This window comes from Muscardinus avellanarius, assembly GCF_963383645.1.
Source record: "Muscardinus avellanarius genome assembly, chromosome: X".
Taxonomy (NCBI): domain Eukaryota; kingdom Metazoa; phylum Chordata; class Mammalia; order Rodentia; family Gliridae; genus Muscardinus; species Muscardinus avellanarius.
Window position 1 is genome coordinate 129,415,436 of NC_137792.1, and position 15,210 is coordinate 129,430,645.

A 15,210-nucleotide genomic window follows, 5' to 3' on the forward strand; every position below is an offset into this window, starting at 1 on the left:
ATTTACGAAACCAACACTCCCTGGCTGCACCACTTTTCCGAAACCAAAGGTGTACCTGCAGAACAACTGTCAAGCAACGCGGAGAGTGGTTTGGCCGCAGATGTTGTGTGCCCAGGCACAGCATTTGTCTCTTCTGTAGCTCTGTTTTCATGACTATGGAGCGGAAACACTGGTCCCTTCTGACAACTCTCCCAAGGATACTATGGAGCTGTGTGGTCCTTGCCAATATTCTTAAGCAAAATGCTGAACGCTAGCAGATGAGGTTTCTGTATGGGAGCCCAAGCCCCTGGACGTGGCCTGGCCACTCGCCCGATGCTCAAGGACCATCCTTGACGTTCCCCCAGGGAACACAGGGAGGTGCTAGCAGACTGGGTACATCCCCTAGAAGAGCAGAGTGGCCCCATGTGCAGCCCACACCAGAACCACTTCTAACTCCGCAACAGCCAAAGAGGAAATGCAGCTGGAAGCGCAGATCCCTCTGCAAATAACTGGTCCTCTGAGACTTTCACTTCAAGCCTCACAATTGTTCCAAGTAAATGGCGCTCCCATTAAAGGCCAGTCACCATCAAGAAATGAAGCCTCTTCTCGGTTGGGGAAAATGGCTGCTCCGGAGCCAGCCTCCTACATCATAAACCCAGGACTCCTTTACCTCTGTCTAAGACACTCGCTCTAGCCAAGTTCTGCCTTCCCCAAGCCCTGGAAGCAAGCGGAGCTGCATAGGCAGAGGGGTCAAAGTGTGAAACTCCATGCACAGGCCTCAGCTCCACTGCAGTGCCCTAAGTGAAAGACCCCAGCTTTGCCAGGAGGTGACTTCATCTTTGTTTAGTCTTCTAATCCCGAACAAGCATCCTCCCCCTAGAATCTCTACCCCCTTGCTCCAGCCTCTGGGCACAATATACAGAAGGCTGGGGCAGACCTGCACAGGGTTAGAGAAGGAAAAGCCTGCAGTTCCTCCCACCATGTGAGTCTGACTGCCAGTCAGAGAAAAGCCAGGCGGGGTCACCCAGACCCAAAACAGGAGGTCTTCAGATAAGAGGAATTCCAGTGCCTCTCTCTGAACCTCTCTGGAAAATGTCCTGCCTCCAGCTCCCTAGGGAGAGAAATCTCAGGATCATTAGTGAGTTCTCTGGCTGAGCTCAACCTTAGTGAAGGTGTACAGGGAGAGAGGTGATCTCTAAGGTAACCAGCTAATTGCCAATAAGGAATGATAATAATAAATTAGCAAATCCTAATGTCTTAACTCGGTTCTACAACAGTTGCATGGAGACGACGAAGGATCAGTTTATTCTGGAAAGGCCCTGCCTCTGGTAGATGTGTAGCAGGGCAAACAAGAGAGGATCCAGGCAAGAAGTGGCTGTAGAATGCCTGCTGGCAGATGTAGAGCCATTGGTCTTTGAAGAAACCCGGAGTGAGCATGCTTGGAAAGGTAGGCTGGATGATTTTCCATTGTTTCCTCCTCTGAAGTTTTTCACTTTATTTTTGAGCCTTAGAAATAAGGCTTTAATGATTCCAAGATAATAAGAAAAAGCCAGACATGGTGGCTCGTGCCTATAATCCCAGCACTTGGGAGGTTGGAAGAGGGGGATCACAGGCTCAAAGCTAGCCCCGGCAACTCACTGAGGCCATTGGCAACTTAAAGACCCTGTTTCAAAGTAAAAATGAAAATGGAGCTGGGATGTTATTTGGAGATAGAATGATCCTGGATTCAATCCCCAGTAACACAAAAAAGTAAGCTTGTAAGGTATGTTGGTTGGTTTCCACTGGAAGTGACGCTTCCTTTCTCTGCTATCCCAACAAGCCTCATCATGTCTATCAGTTTTCTAATGCTGTGAATATACCATCTGATAGGCTGTCCTTGACCCGGAGTTTTACTCAAGTCACTGCAAATCTCTAACTTTAAGACTCTGTTGTAAGGACCAAAGATTGCTGACAAACTTTTTTCTTTCTTCAAAGCCTTTATTGTCATTGTTTGCACTAAGATGACTTAAGACTTCTTGCGGGGTAACTGGAAGTTTTCAATTTTGCCGGCCACACATGTCCTTGCTTGACAATCTTTTCTACGGCTATGACATGACATCAGTACTTATAAAGCTGTCTTATGAGACCACCACAGAGCATGCACACTCATACCCTTCCGCATGTCTCCTATCTAAGATGATATACTTTGCCTGATTCAAGCTCTAGTACAGCACAGAGAGGGGGGGGAGGTTGGGCTTGAAGTCAAAAATCTAAGTGTCTATGTAGCTATGACTGGAATTCTGGAAAGTCTTGCCTACTATCACTCATTCCCTTAGACATGTCAGTCCAAAAACATTTAGCATCAGAAAACTGAAATTCTAAAAGTGCTTTCCACAAGAAACTAAGCATTTGGGCCATTTCACCCCTTCTGAGGGCAGGAAGAGACCCCACCCAATTCTCCATTCCCAGCAGAACAGTTATATTACATCCTAAGGAGCTCACAAAACAAGCTGAAATATTTTTAGAAAAAATTTTGCACAGTGAAAAAAACTACTAGCTTTCTTTTCCCTTCTTTTTTTTTTTTTTTTTTCATTGTGGTACTGGAGATTGAACCCAGGGATGCTCTGCCTCTCAGATCAACACTGGCCATATATTTTTTTTTACTTTGAAACAGGTCTTCACTATGTTGCTGAGGCTGTCTTGAAAATATGTCCTCCTTTTTCAACTCTCTTTCCTCTTTCTTCACATTTTCTACACACACGCACGCACGCACGCACACACACTTTCATTTATTATGAACTAAATAAACCAAGATGCCAAGTAACGCAAAGCTCACCCTCCAATTGAAAATTTCAAAAACACACCTGGCATTGCCAATTCTATGTCTTCCACGAACAACAAAGGCATCCTCCACTTTGCCTACTCAAATCCGTGTACAAAAAGCACAAAATCCCCACAGCTGACTTCCCACCCGCCACCAGAGGAATGAAATTCTACACAAGATTATTTGCAATAGGAGAAACTCAGTTCCAATTCTGGAGCTAGTTAGTGCTCCTCCTTTACCCGACCGACCCAGCTGCATTCAAAGTCATCCTCCCTACAGTTCCCAGAGCCAACAATGTTCAGACGTACACGGATACTGAGGGTACCGAGGATGCCCAGGCTGAGGGTAACTCAGTGTGGTACAGTGTTTGCCTGCTTGCCCTCCATGTGAGACCCACAGTACGGCACACAAAGAAGTCACCATCAATCCACCAAACCCTGACAACAACAGTAAATTTACATGTAAATAATGGAGTGGAGGGAAAGGGAATATGAGAAAGACTTGCAAAACAAAGCAACAGGTGAATAGAAACTATCCTGTACTTTACTGGTCTGGGAATGGGCAGTGCAGGTTTGTGATTGCAGAGACCCTCCATGGGAGGTTTGCAGAATCAAGGCTAGCCTAAGCAATGTAGGGAGAAAATATCTCAAAACAAAAATGACTGGGGATGTATCTCTGTGGTACAGGGCCCCTGGGTTCTATCCCCAGATCCGCAAAAAGAAAAAAAAGAAAGAAAAGGGAAAAAAGGAGAGCAAGGAAGGGAACTATCTTGTATTGTTTGCCCCTGTCAGCGAAGTCATGTGAATGAAGGGTCTTCCACAGCAGGCTAGACTGGGAACTTTCTGAGGGGAGAAGTCACATCTTACACTTAGGTACCTGAGCTGTGAGTACAGTGGATACTCTAAAATGCTTACTGGTTTGATCGAATGTCATGGTGATAAATTTCTTTTGAAATTAATTGTTTGAGGTACTGGGGATGGAACCCAGGGGCATTCTACCTCCAAGCTACACCCCCAGCCCTGTTTTTCATTCTTTATTTTGAAACAGGGTTTCACTGAGTTGCAGAGGGCCTCACGAAGTGATCCTCCTGTCTCAGCCTCCCGAATGCTGGGATGACAAGTGTGTGCCACTATGCCTGGCTGATAAAATTTCATAAAATCTTAGAATAGTACTTAAATGATATTTGGTACTATTATGGATTCAAAATGTTGTTTTTTTGGATGGATAAATTAATTATTTAAGGAGAAAATATAAAAAGTTAGGAAATATAGCAGGATATTAATATCCAAGGAATCCCAGTGCAGCCTCCAGTGAGCATTTAGCGTTCCATATTTCCAGTCACCTATTTACGTGTTCGTCTTCTCATTAGAATGTGCATTCATTTTCTTTTCATCCCCGCAACTTCAGAGCCAAAAGCAGTGCCTTACAAAGAGCAGACACTGAACAAATAGCCAGCAAACAAAGAAATCAATCATTCCTGCTGTTATATATTTCACTGGACCTGATCATTCTATCCAGTCCACATCATGGAATAAAAGGAAAAGTGTCACTTGCCCCAAGAAGGACTCTGTGACAGATCCAGGTTAAATGGCCTGGTCCACGCTCAGCTGAGAGCAGACCTCTCACCTTTCTGAATGGGTGTGCCAGATGAATGCTCTAGGATCACACATTGGTGCTATTTTGGACCCATTTAACCCTACACACCAGATCTGTGAGGTTTTGTGAAACAAGGAGAGCATCTGACTACACAAGTCAGGAATTGCATCACAACTGAGACTCTCTCTTTTTTTGAATAATTGAAGCAATACTTTGTTGCTTTTAGCCTATAGGAGAATCTTCGAAAGAACACCAAGATCTTAGGTACATCATGTAATCGTATGTATAGATCCCGTCTCCCCTGTGTATTGCATAGACACTGGGGCTGACATTTCTGGTGCCTTGAGGTGACTGAGTAAATGATCACCATGTCCTGAGGATTCAATACCCTTGTCCATCTCCCCAAGCAATAGCACTGTAATCAACCAGCATGAGTAGTCTGGCTATACCACTTTGCAGGTCTTATCTATATAGAACCAACTTAAATCCCTCTTTGGTTTTGAAATAAGTGCCTAGGGAGACACACTCAGGTGTACAGGCCATGGTCAGCAGTGACTCTCCAGCTTTCAAGGAAAGAGGTCTGCCATTTCCCAGGCACTTAGGAATCACACTCTTTATATTACACAATGCCATGACATTCCGTAGAACTACTTTGCAAGCTAGATGTACCCATTGTGTAGATGAAGAAACAGACTCAGAGAGGTGAGCCCTGGACTCACAATCATGGTCTGAGTGCACTACCCCTCATTCTTCTTCGCTGAACTATTATGGGTTTGTGAATAGTCCTCCAAGTAAGTAGCTTTGTCCCTACTGGTCTTCAGGGCATTGATAATTCTAGTTGAGTCTACCTAGCACAATACTTGGCTTTCAGTCAATGTTTACCTATAAAATTATGGCTTGAAAATAGAGGTGCTTTTATAGTCAGTAGGATACCATCCATTGCTCAGTAAAAGGGCTACTTTCTTAAGTCATTACTTCTAGTGGAAATTATTTTTGAGGAACTAGGAGAAGCAATGTAAGTGGTCCTAAGACCCCTTTGCCTTTACACAATTGATGTTAAGACTATAAGGCCATTTTATGTATGCACAATAGCCTAGGTATATCAGGCTGTCTTATTTCTGAGGCAGGAGATCACTGGAACATCACTCCCCAGGGAGCACAGAGCCCTGTGGTCCATCCCTCCCTCTCTTGATGGCCAACTCCAGGAGCATGAGCGAGTTCCTTTGCATCTCTAGACCTTTGCTTCACCACTACTGAAGGGCAATATATCAAGATATCCAGTTGTGAGTATCAGACGATAATAGTTGTGAAGATGCTTTGAAAGATGTGGAGGTGCTCTCTGAGTGTACACTATTCCTTTCATTAGTGGCCTAGAAGAAGGTATACGGCTGGCTCCCAGTGCATCAAATTTCCAACCAAAGAGTGACTTAAGCAATTCACAGAAAAAAAAAAAGAAACCAACTGAAAAACTGCTCCTTAGAGCCTTCCACCCAGGCACCCACCCATCACCATCCCTGTTATCACCCTACTATCCCAAAATATTTCAATAGCCGGCAAGCATCTGACCACACTGTTTTTTCTAAATGCTTGCATTTGAAAACATCCATTCACAGTAAAGGGAAACAGAATTAACTCAAATGCACAGCTAATTCCTTAAATGTTCATATTAGTGACCGATTCAACCTCCTCAACTGTCAAACGTTATTACCAGAACTGCTAAGAGATGGCAAAGTGGCTTTTTTACATTTTTTTCTTCTCTCCTATTTAACAGCTCATCCATGTTCTCCACAAGACGCTAGACAACCGTGTTGCAAGGGGGCAAAAGGAGGCTTTAAGAAGCCGAACCGCTCTCTCAGGAGGAGGAAAATAGCCCCCAGAGCATTAGAGGGTTTCATTCATTCGACATTACTTGGTGATTCTTCCTAAGCTGCTTCAGCTGGCACACTGGTACCACCAGCTGTCAAGCATGCCCTATTTGCAACAGGTGGAGCAAACTTGTTATCAGTCCAGGCCACTATATGGGGATTTCAAAGGCGCAGGCCCCTGGGGTTCCCAGGCCTACACGAAGCCTTGTAAATTAGGTTACCTTTTGCCCCCCCCCCCCCCAAGCAAGGGTAGCAAAGGCTAAGTATGCAAATGGCCTTGGGCCCAGAAGATCTCCCCACCCCTGCAGGGGATGCTCCAGCAGGGGGGCCCGTGGAGGGGGGAGAGCAGCTCCTAAGGGAGGTCTCTGGAGACCTCGGGGAGCCTCTCGGCCACACTCACCTCTGGCAGAGGCACACCGTTGATGATCAGATCTGGCTGCTGGGGGCCCTGGCTGTTGAAGGAGTGGTGGTAGATGTGGTTGGCGCTGGTATTGCGAGTATTCTGGTTCTCCACGTTCAGGAAAGTGCTCTCAGAGCGGCGGCAGCCCAGGGGCAGTGTCTGCTGGTGGTAGTCGAAGTAGTTGAGGGAGGAGGTCAGGGAGGAGCAACTGACAACGTTCATCTTGTCTGTCTCCTCCACATCCCGGGGTACCAGGCGGATGTCATTCTTACTGATTTTTTTCTTCTTGCTTGATTTCTTTTGATGCCCATAAGAGTACTCAGCGATTCTATGTGACAGAAAAGGCAGCATGAATCGATACCGCCCTCCTAAACCACGCACTGATTACTAAATAGTAAGCACCCCAGAGGGTTGCACCCCATCTCCACTCCAGCTCCTGATTCTGGCGCATTACATCATCGGGTTTCTCCCTGTGCTTTTCACATGCGAAAACAAGCTGAGGGCCTTGAAGTTTTTATAGTGAGCATAGTAACTTCCCACCGCACCGCCCAAAAGTTCCTAGCTTATGGATTTGGAATTTTCCTGGTGTGTGGCCAGTAAGCAGGGTTAGGACGATGGGGAAAGTTGAGCCTATGGGAGAAAACGCTTGCAAATGCTCAAAGCTGGAGCTTCTCTGGAACCTGAAAGAATTCCTGGTGAAGTAGGAAGCAAGTCCCAATTTAACAGAGGGTGGACAGAGGGAAATAAAAAACCACCACCTTCGCCATGTGGCAAACACCCTCCATCCATCCGCTCCTTTTACACTGGCCTGATCAGTGTTGGACTGGGGTGGAGGATCAGACCCTCCCCTCCGCCGCCGCCTCCTCCGCTGCTGCCTCACACCCTCCTCCCTGCCCTAGCCCAGCTCCCTTCCACTGTCCACCCAGCCCCTGCTCTCCTACAGAACTCTGAGAGCCAAACCCCTTGGAATGAGGGCAATGCCTTTTTACCTCTTTCCCCTTAGGCTCACTTTCTCCTCTGCCTTTTTGTCTTGCTCCTCGCTAATGGGAGAAACCGAGATGCAATGCAGACACTTGCTGTTTTGTCCTTTTATAAAACAGCCGAGGAGACAAGTGATGGTTAAACAATGACTGCAAAGGAATTTAAAGGTTAGTGCATTCAGCATCCTTCTCCACTCAGGTGTACCTACAAGCAGCTGTGCTGCCACTGGAACATAAAGAACTCAATTTAATTAACACTGACACAGACCCGGCAACGTGCACCAAAGACACCAAGCATTAAGACACTTGGCAAAAGAAATACCTCCAAATGGAGCCAGATTTTCAATGTCACTTTTTACTTTGCACATAATGATTTCACCTTATTGTTTGGAAATTCAATTTTTAGGCAATAATCAGCAAAACAATAGGGTTAATAAATAATACAGGTTGGTCTTTACCAGGGAAAGACTGTGCCTGTATTCTCACTAGACAAAGCTAATTGTCTGAATACAAAAAGGGAGCCCAATGCAAGCAGCAATTGCAGATCATCTTGCAAGTCTCATAAATGAATGCATTTCAGGAAGAGGCTCTGCAGAAGCTGAGAACAAGCAACCTCTCCCTAATCACATGGAAAGCCTGAACTCTAAGGGTTCTAAGAAGTTTGAGCAGATGGGGGCGAGTGCATAGCTCCAGGAGCCAGTGCTTGCTCTGTCACCTGGATGTACGTAGAGCTAAGCAGTTGAGTTGCCTCCTCCCCTTTTTTTACTCTGTGCCCAGGCACACGTGTGCCGATGGCCAGCTGATGCTACTGAGGCTTGGGAGCAGATGCAATCCCCCAATCCAGGGTTGGTTTTCTTTTCTGATCTGTTTACAGAATCCATGGGAAGTTCTAATCATTTTGTTTACCCATGATGGGTAAGTTTGGCAGTGCCTCGTCCAATTATTCAGTGAGGCATTCATTGCCCAGTCCTTTCTGTATTGACCAATTATTTAATTAAACTGTACTTCATTAATCCCAAGCCATCATAGGGAAGAGAGTGCTTTACAAAATACACATTTGGAGGAAGTTGGAGAGCACTGAGATTTGAGCTTTCTTTTTTCTTTTTGTTTTGTTTTGTTTTTGGTCTTAATTCAAATGCTCTCCTCCCTGTTTTAATGATTTCCCTGGCAAGCTCTCAGAAAGAGCTCTCACTTCTAGTTATACATCACCAAGAGGTGGCAAAGCCTTCCATATCTTTATTTCAAGCTGATTTCTTTTTCATCAAGGAAAGGGTCTTAGGCATTTACTTTATGCTGAGAAAATGGCTTTAAAAGAGTCCCCACTATCATTATCTCCACACAAATAAAATTCCATTGACCCTGCATTTTCTTTCTACAAAATTCGCCACCGGCAGTCACAGGTTTCAAAGGTAAGAGCAATATTAATTTCCATTTCACCCATCTGAAATGACTGGATGTTAAAGGAAAGAAAGTCATGGCCATTTCAGTAGTAACAGGATTGGAGCATTTCTGAGGCATTGCAGCTGCTCTTTTATGGCACCTGATTGATATTCATGTGTGGTTAGCATTTGTCTACGAACTTGTGTAATGCAGAGAATAGTAAAAGGGAAACAATAATTGCATGGCTGTTCCATATTCAGGGAGCTCTGATTCACAGAAGTGTGCATTTCAGATGGTGTCAAATACAAATCTGACCTACAGGAACATATTTTGACTGATTAACATGCAAGCACAGATGGCACAAAAGACACACTGGGTGTGTAGGTGTGTTGAAAACACACACACACACTCACGCACACCTTGGTGAGAAATAGCAGCATCATTCATTTTCAGCAAAGTAAAGAAACAACTTTTTCAACCGTTTCGATAAGACACTGCTGGAAAAAATGACATGTGTCATCATAAATTGGATTCTATAAATTTTTAGACTTATTTGCTCTATCCAATTGTCAATAAAGGACTTCAGCAAGGTCCTCTGATGTGTTGATCAGGAAGTATTTTTGTAACACACACACACACACACACACACACACACATCATTAGAGTTTCCACAATTCTTTCCTCTCCTCTCCAAACACACACATCCACATCCTGCACACACTTCAAGAGAAATTGTGACATCCACTGGTGGATCAGATTTTAGTGCCACATTAGAGGAAAGCACCATCAACTCCAAAGATTGCTATTTTCACTGAAACATCTGGATGCGAAGTCTTGTCCCTCATTGGGATGATTGGTCTCTACACACCAACCAACCTGATATTTGAAAACATACAGATGCCTGACAGAAATTCACTCTATCCAGCCAGATGTTTGGGGATTAGATACCAAACAAACCCAAAATAGACCTAAAACACTAATCACCTGCTTTCCCACACACTCTGGGGCTGTATCCCCCTACTCTCTCTCTCTCTCCCACCTTAGCTCTCTCCTGACTCTATCCCCCTAGCAGAATAGTGAAGCTGTCAGCATGCTTTTCAGTACCTGTCCCCCTGCACTGTGCCCCTGGAAACCAAGTTAATCAAGTTGTGGTACTTGGTGGTTTTACTGAAATTATAAACCAGTCTCTCCCTCCCTACTTCTCTCCCTCTTTTCCTCCCTCTCTTCCTTCCTCCTTCCCTCCCTCCCTCCTTTCTCTTTCCCATAACTTCCTGGAGACAGCTGTGCAAATTTTAAAATGATAATTGCTTTTCTGCTCATCATCATTATGTGACAGAATCCATTCAAACAGTAAATGATTGTCTTCCAGCAAATTGTCAGATCAAAAGAATTGATCAACTCGGACTGTCACAAACTTTTCACCCTCCACAAAGAAGCACTGTGAGTAAGCTGCATGCAATGGACCAGGAAACAACAACTGGAGTTCCCACACAGACACAGATACTCAGACCTTACTCATCCGAGACCAAGAGGGAGAGAAAGAAAATGGGCTCTACCTGCAGTTATAGGTTCGGATCTCCTTGTTGTCGCGCTTGCACTTGATTGCCACGAAGATCATAGTGACAAAGAGGATGCCCGCAATAGAGCCCAGGGCAATAATGAAAATCAGGGAGAGGTTCACCGAGCCCATGGACTCTTGGGCATCCAGAGCTGGGGACAGATAGATTAGCACAAGAGCAGAGGCCGAGAGGGACGTCTTGCCGTGGTCGTGGGCTACCACGATGAGCTCATAGGAAGCCTTGGAGCTCTCGCTAAAGGTGCGGGTGGTCCTCACTTCCCCGTTGATCTGGTCTATTTCAAAGAAGCCGCGGTCACCCTCTGTCATGTCGTAGGTGACTCGCCCATTTTCGCCCTCATCATAGTCGTCTGCCTTGACAATGGTCACCAGGTAGCCTATTCCGGAGTTTCGGGGGATGTAGACCTCAGCGGTGCCATTGATCAGGGGCGGGGCGGTGATGACCGGGGTATTGTCATTGACGTCGAGGATGATGACCCTCACAGTGGCGTTGCTCTGCAGCGAGGGCAGGCCACCATCCTTGGCTAGCACTTTGAACTCGAATGCCTTGGTCTGCTCATGGTTGAAAGATCGTAGCGCGTAGATATCACCCGAGTTGGGATTGATGGAGACATAGGTGAACACAGGCATGTCCCGCACCTGCGACGGCACGATCTGGTAGGAGACACTGCCGTTGAGCCCCAGGTCGGGATCGCGGGCCGACACTGAGAGCAGATAGGCGCCGGGGGTGTTGTTCTCCTGCACGATGACCTGGTAGTAGGGCTTAGAGAAGTGCGGGTGGTTGTCGTTTTCATCCGTGATGCGCACGGTAAAGGACTTGGCGCTTTGCAGCATGGGCACGCCGCCGTCGCGCGCCTGAATCGTCAGGTTGTACTGATCGTGCTGCTCGCGATCCAGCCGCCCGTCAACCAGAATAGTGGAGAAGCTCTCATACTCCTGCAGCCGAAATGGCACGTTGCCCAGTAAACGGCACTGCACACGTCCATTGAGGCCGGAGTCGCGATCAGACACCCGAACCAGGGCGATCACGTAGCCCGGGGGGGCGCTCTCGCTCACCTCCACTAGCTCGCTGTTGACCGACAGCAGGTTAATCACGGGCGGGTTGTCGTTGGTGTCCAGCACGCTGACGGTGACCTTGCAGTGTGCCGGGATGGAGTTGGGCCCCAGGTCTTTGGCTTGCACGTCCAGTTCGTACACGTGGCCCTCTTCGTAGTCTAGGGCACCGGTGACAGTGACCAGGCCACTGTGTGGGTCGATCTGGAAGAGCTCCCGCGTGCGGTCGTTAACGTACCCGTAGAAGGAGTACACCACCTGGCCATTGGTGCCTTCGTCGGGGTCGCTAGCATTGAGGCGGATTACGGGGGTGTTGGGAGGAGAATTCTCCGGCACGCTCACGGCGTAGGTGGACTCGCCAAATACCGGGTTGTTGTCGTTGGAGTCGGTCACCTTGATGCTGAGGCCCACCGTGCCCAGGTGCGGCGGGTCGCCGCCGTCGAGCGCAGTGATTCGAAAGCTGTAGTGCGACTGAGTCTCGCGGTCCAGGCTCTTCTCCACCACCAGTTCAGCAAAGCGCGAACCGTCGCCGCGCGTCTTGATCTCGAGGCCGAACAGCTCATTGGGCGTGAGCTCGTACGTCTGCACACCGAAGCTGCCCGAGTCGGGGTCGTAGGCGCTGTCCAGCGGGATTCGCGTGCCGGGGCTGGCCGCCTCGGAGATCTCCAGTTCAATCTGTGCTGCCGGGAAGCTGGGCGCATTGTCGTTCAAGTCCTTGATCTCCACCTTAATCACGCAGATCTCCATTGAGCTGGACATGACCTCGAGCGAGATGATGCACTTGGGACTCTGGCGGCACAGCAGGTCGCGATCGATCTTCTGCTTGGTGACCAGCAGGCCGGAGCTGGGGTTGATGTCCACCAGGTGCGGGGCTGAGTTGGACACCACGCGGAAGGCGGAGGCCTGCCGGGGATCCAGCGCGAAGCCGGCCTCCCGCGCGTCCTTGGCCACGTTGGCGATCACCGTCCCGGCGCGCTGCTCCTCTTCTACTGAGTACTTGAGGTTAATGAGGGCGGCCGCCTGCGTCCACAGTACGGCCAGCAGCAGCAGCACCGGCAGCAGGAGCGACTCCATAGCTGCGCGGGGCTCCGCTTGGCCTCGCCTCTCCACGCCCCTCCGAGGCCGACGCCGCCGGCGCTCCAGCTTCCCGCCGGCTCGGGCCGCCTGTTGCGCGCGCCCCGTGGCCCCGGAGGCCGCGGGAGGAGTCCCGCCCAGGGCGGCCCGGCGGCGCGGGGGGTATACCCGCGCCGGCTCCAATGCTGAGGTTGCGGTGGACTCGGTGGGGGCTTGCTGGGGGCCCGGGGGCTCCGAGGGGCCGAGGGAGCGCCGCGCGGCCCCGAGCCCCCTCCCTCCAGCCCGGCTACTCAGTTTTGCCCCTCCAAAGTTAGCCGGGCGCGACTGGCCGCAGCGGCGCAGGGCTGCGGATCGGATGGCGTTTGCACGGCCCAGACGACCCGCCGCCGAGTCCAGACAGCACTTGGGGCGAAGACCGGGCGGGCGGTGGGGGCGCAGCCTTTCAGGCGCTGCCGGACCCGCCGCAGCGCACCGGCACCGGGGCTGGCGAGCGCGGCGGCGGTGCACCTGGCATGCGCAGGGACCTCCCCCCAGCGCTCCGGGCTCACTGCAGAGACAGGACTCGCCTGGAATGCGTCCTCTGGGGTCCGGGGGGGCCACACTGGCCTCTTCGAGGCCTGTTGGGGAGAAAGGAGTATCGCAAGCGGAGTCTGAGTGGCTGGCAAGCGCTGCGGGTGCCCGGGGATCGGACCGAGCTGGGTGGCGGTCCCGGGGCCGACAGGGGAAGGGGGAGGGGAGAGAGACTGGCGAGGCGAGTACGTGTTCCCTCACGCTGAGGTTGGCGTCGCAAGGCTTAGGGGGCGCGTCTGTCCAGGATCCGAGGTGGGCGCGGAGTCTCCCCCACAGAGCGGTGGAGGGGCTGCGGTTGTTTGCGTCTCGGAAATCAAAGTTACCGGCGCAGCCCGAGCCTCCACGCCAAGTTTGTGAAAACCGGGAGATGGCGATGTGTCCGAGAAAACCAAAGTCCCAGTCTTTGCAATGGCCCGATGGGGGCAAGGAGGCGGGAGTGGGGGTAGAGGTAGGGAGGCTGCAACAGTACCGGCTTGGAGAGGCGGGGCTGCCGCCGCGGGCACCGGGGGCTTCTCCTCCTCCCTGGGTTTGGGCTGGGTGTCGATCCGAGGGCCGCCGCCGCCGCCGCCGCCGCCGCCGCCGCCACTGCGGGAGGAAGCCCTCCTAGATCAGTCGCATGTCGCTGGGGTCCGCCTCAACAGCTGCCACGGTCGACGGCTTCGTCGCCGCCAAAGTTTACTTGCGGGAGCGTCTTCGTTCCATCCTCCCGGAGAGGCGCTGGCCGCGCAGCCTTGCTCGCGCGCTGGGAAGGTCTGTCTCGCTCTCCGTCTGGGGATGTGTGTGAATGTGTGTGAGAGAGGATGAGTGAGTGTGCGCTGTGCGGGGTGTGAGTGGGGCGTATGAGCGGAAAGGAAGCGACGGGTTTGGGGCGGGAGGTTTCGGGTCTCAGATGAATCCGCTCAGATGGAATGCCGCGGAGAACGACGCGCCAAGGACCAGCGCCGGGCTATGGACGCGGATGCCGGCGCCCCTCGGGCAAGCCAGGCATGGTGCTCCGAAGCCGCGCTGCCGTCTGCGACCGCTCGTCCGTCTCCCTCCTGCGCCAGCCGCCGCCGCCACTGCTGCTGCTGCTCCTCCCGATGCCGCAAACTACTGGCCGCGAGTCTGGAGAGAGCCGGAGAGAGCCCGAGCAGCCGAGCCGGCTACGCCAGGCGCTGGCCAATCAGCGCGCCGCCCAGCGGGCTCCGGTTTGGGGGCGGGACCAAGGCGCCGGGGGCGGGGCGGGGCGGGGCCAGGCGGAAACTTCCACACCGGCGGGACCGAGCGGTACCCGGTCCTGCGGAGCCGGGGAGGGAGTCGGGGGAGGCCGGATGGGCGGGACGGGGAAAGAGCGCGGGGGAGGGGAGGAGGTGTGCGGGCGCTGCGGCTGAGTCTCCCCGGGAACTGCGCGCCTCTCCTGTTTGCAGAGATTGCAGAAAAAAATGGGGATTCGATTCTCTTGGCGTGTTTATCTCCCTCACATATCTTCATATGTCCAATATAATATTTTCTCTCTCTTTGTCTCATGGCTCTGGATATGTCTGCTTCTTGGCTTTTCTCTCTTCTCATTCTTGAGTACCGGAAGGAAGGAAGGAGGGAGCGTCCCCGGGGTGGTCATTTTAAGGCTCTTGGCCGGTGCGTCTTCACTTTAGTGGAGAGCTAGGGCCGCCATCGGCCCAGACCGTCACCCCCTCCCTCCTCCCAGGACACACGCCGCACTCCCCCACCAGCAGCAGGGCCCCCGACCGGGTTCGCGTCGCTCTTTTCTGTTGCTTGTTAAATTGCATCTGTGGCGCAAAGACTGAAGCTCAAAGGGGTCTGGATGTGTTTTGCTGCCCCTCACCCCACCTTCTCGGATAACTTAGCTCCCTATAAATAAACTATACGTTTGAGAAAAGCCGGTGGAGCGGACGCCGCCACGCCGCGCCGCGCCACCCCCAGCCAGGAAAACCGGA

The 15,210-nt window shown here is 50.9% G+C and overlaps 1 protein-coding gene across 3 annotated transcripts in view; it reads right to left on the reverse strand.

The window, feature by feature from the left end:
- Positions 1-12,706, reverse strand: part of PCDH19 (protocadherin 19) — a gene marked incomplete at both ends in the record, with an annotated part of 101,314 nt that extends 88,608 nt beyond the window's left edge. For 2 of the 3 annotated variants that reach the window (XM_080718731.1, XM_080718730.1), the window contains 2 exons: positions 6,644-6,971; positions 10,560-12,706. In XM_080718731.1, the coding sequence (XP_080574857.1) occupies positions 6,644-6,971; positions 10,560-12,706 (2,475 nt within the window). Of the gene's footprint in view, positions 1-6,643; positions 6,972-7,632; positions 7,774-10,559 lie in introns of all 3 variants that reach the window. The other variant, XM_080718729.1, reaches the window with a different exon arrangement.
- Positions 12,707-15,210: the final 2,504 nt, after the last annotated feature.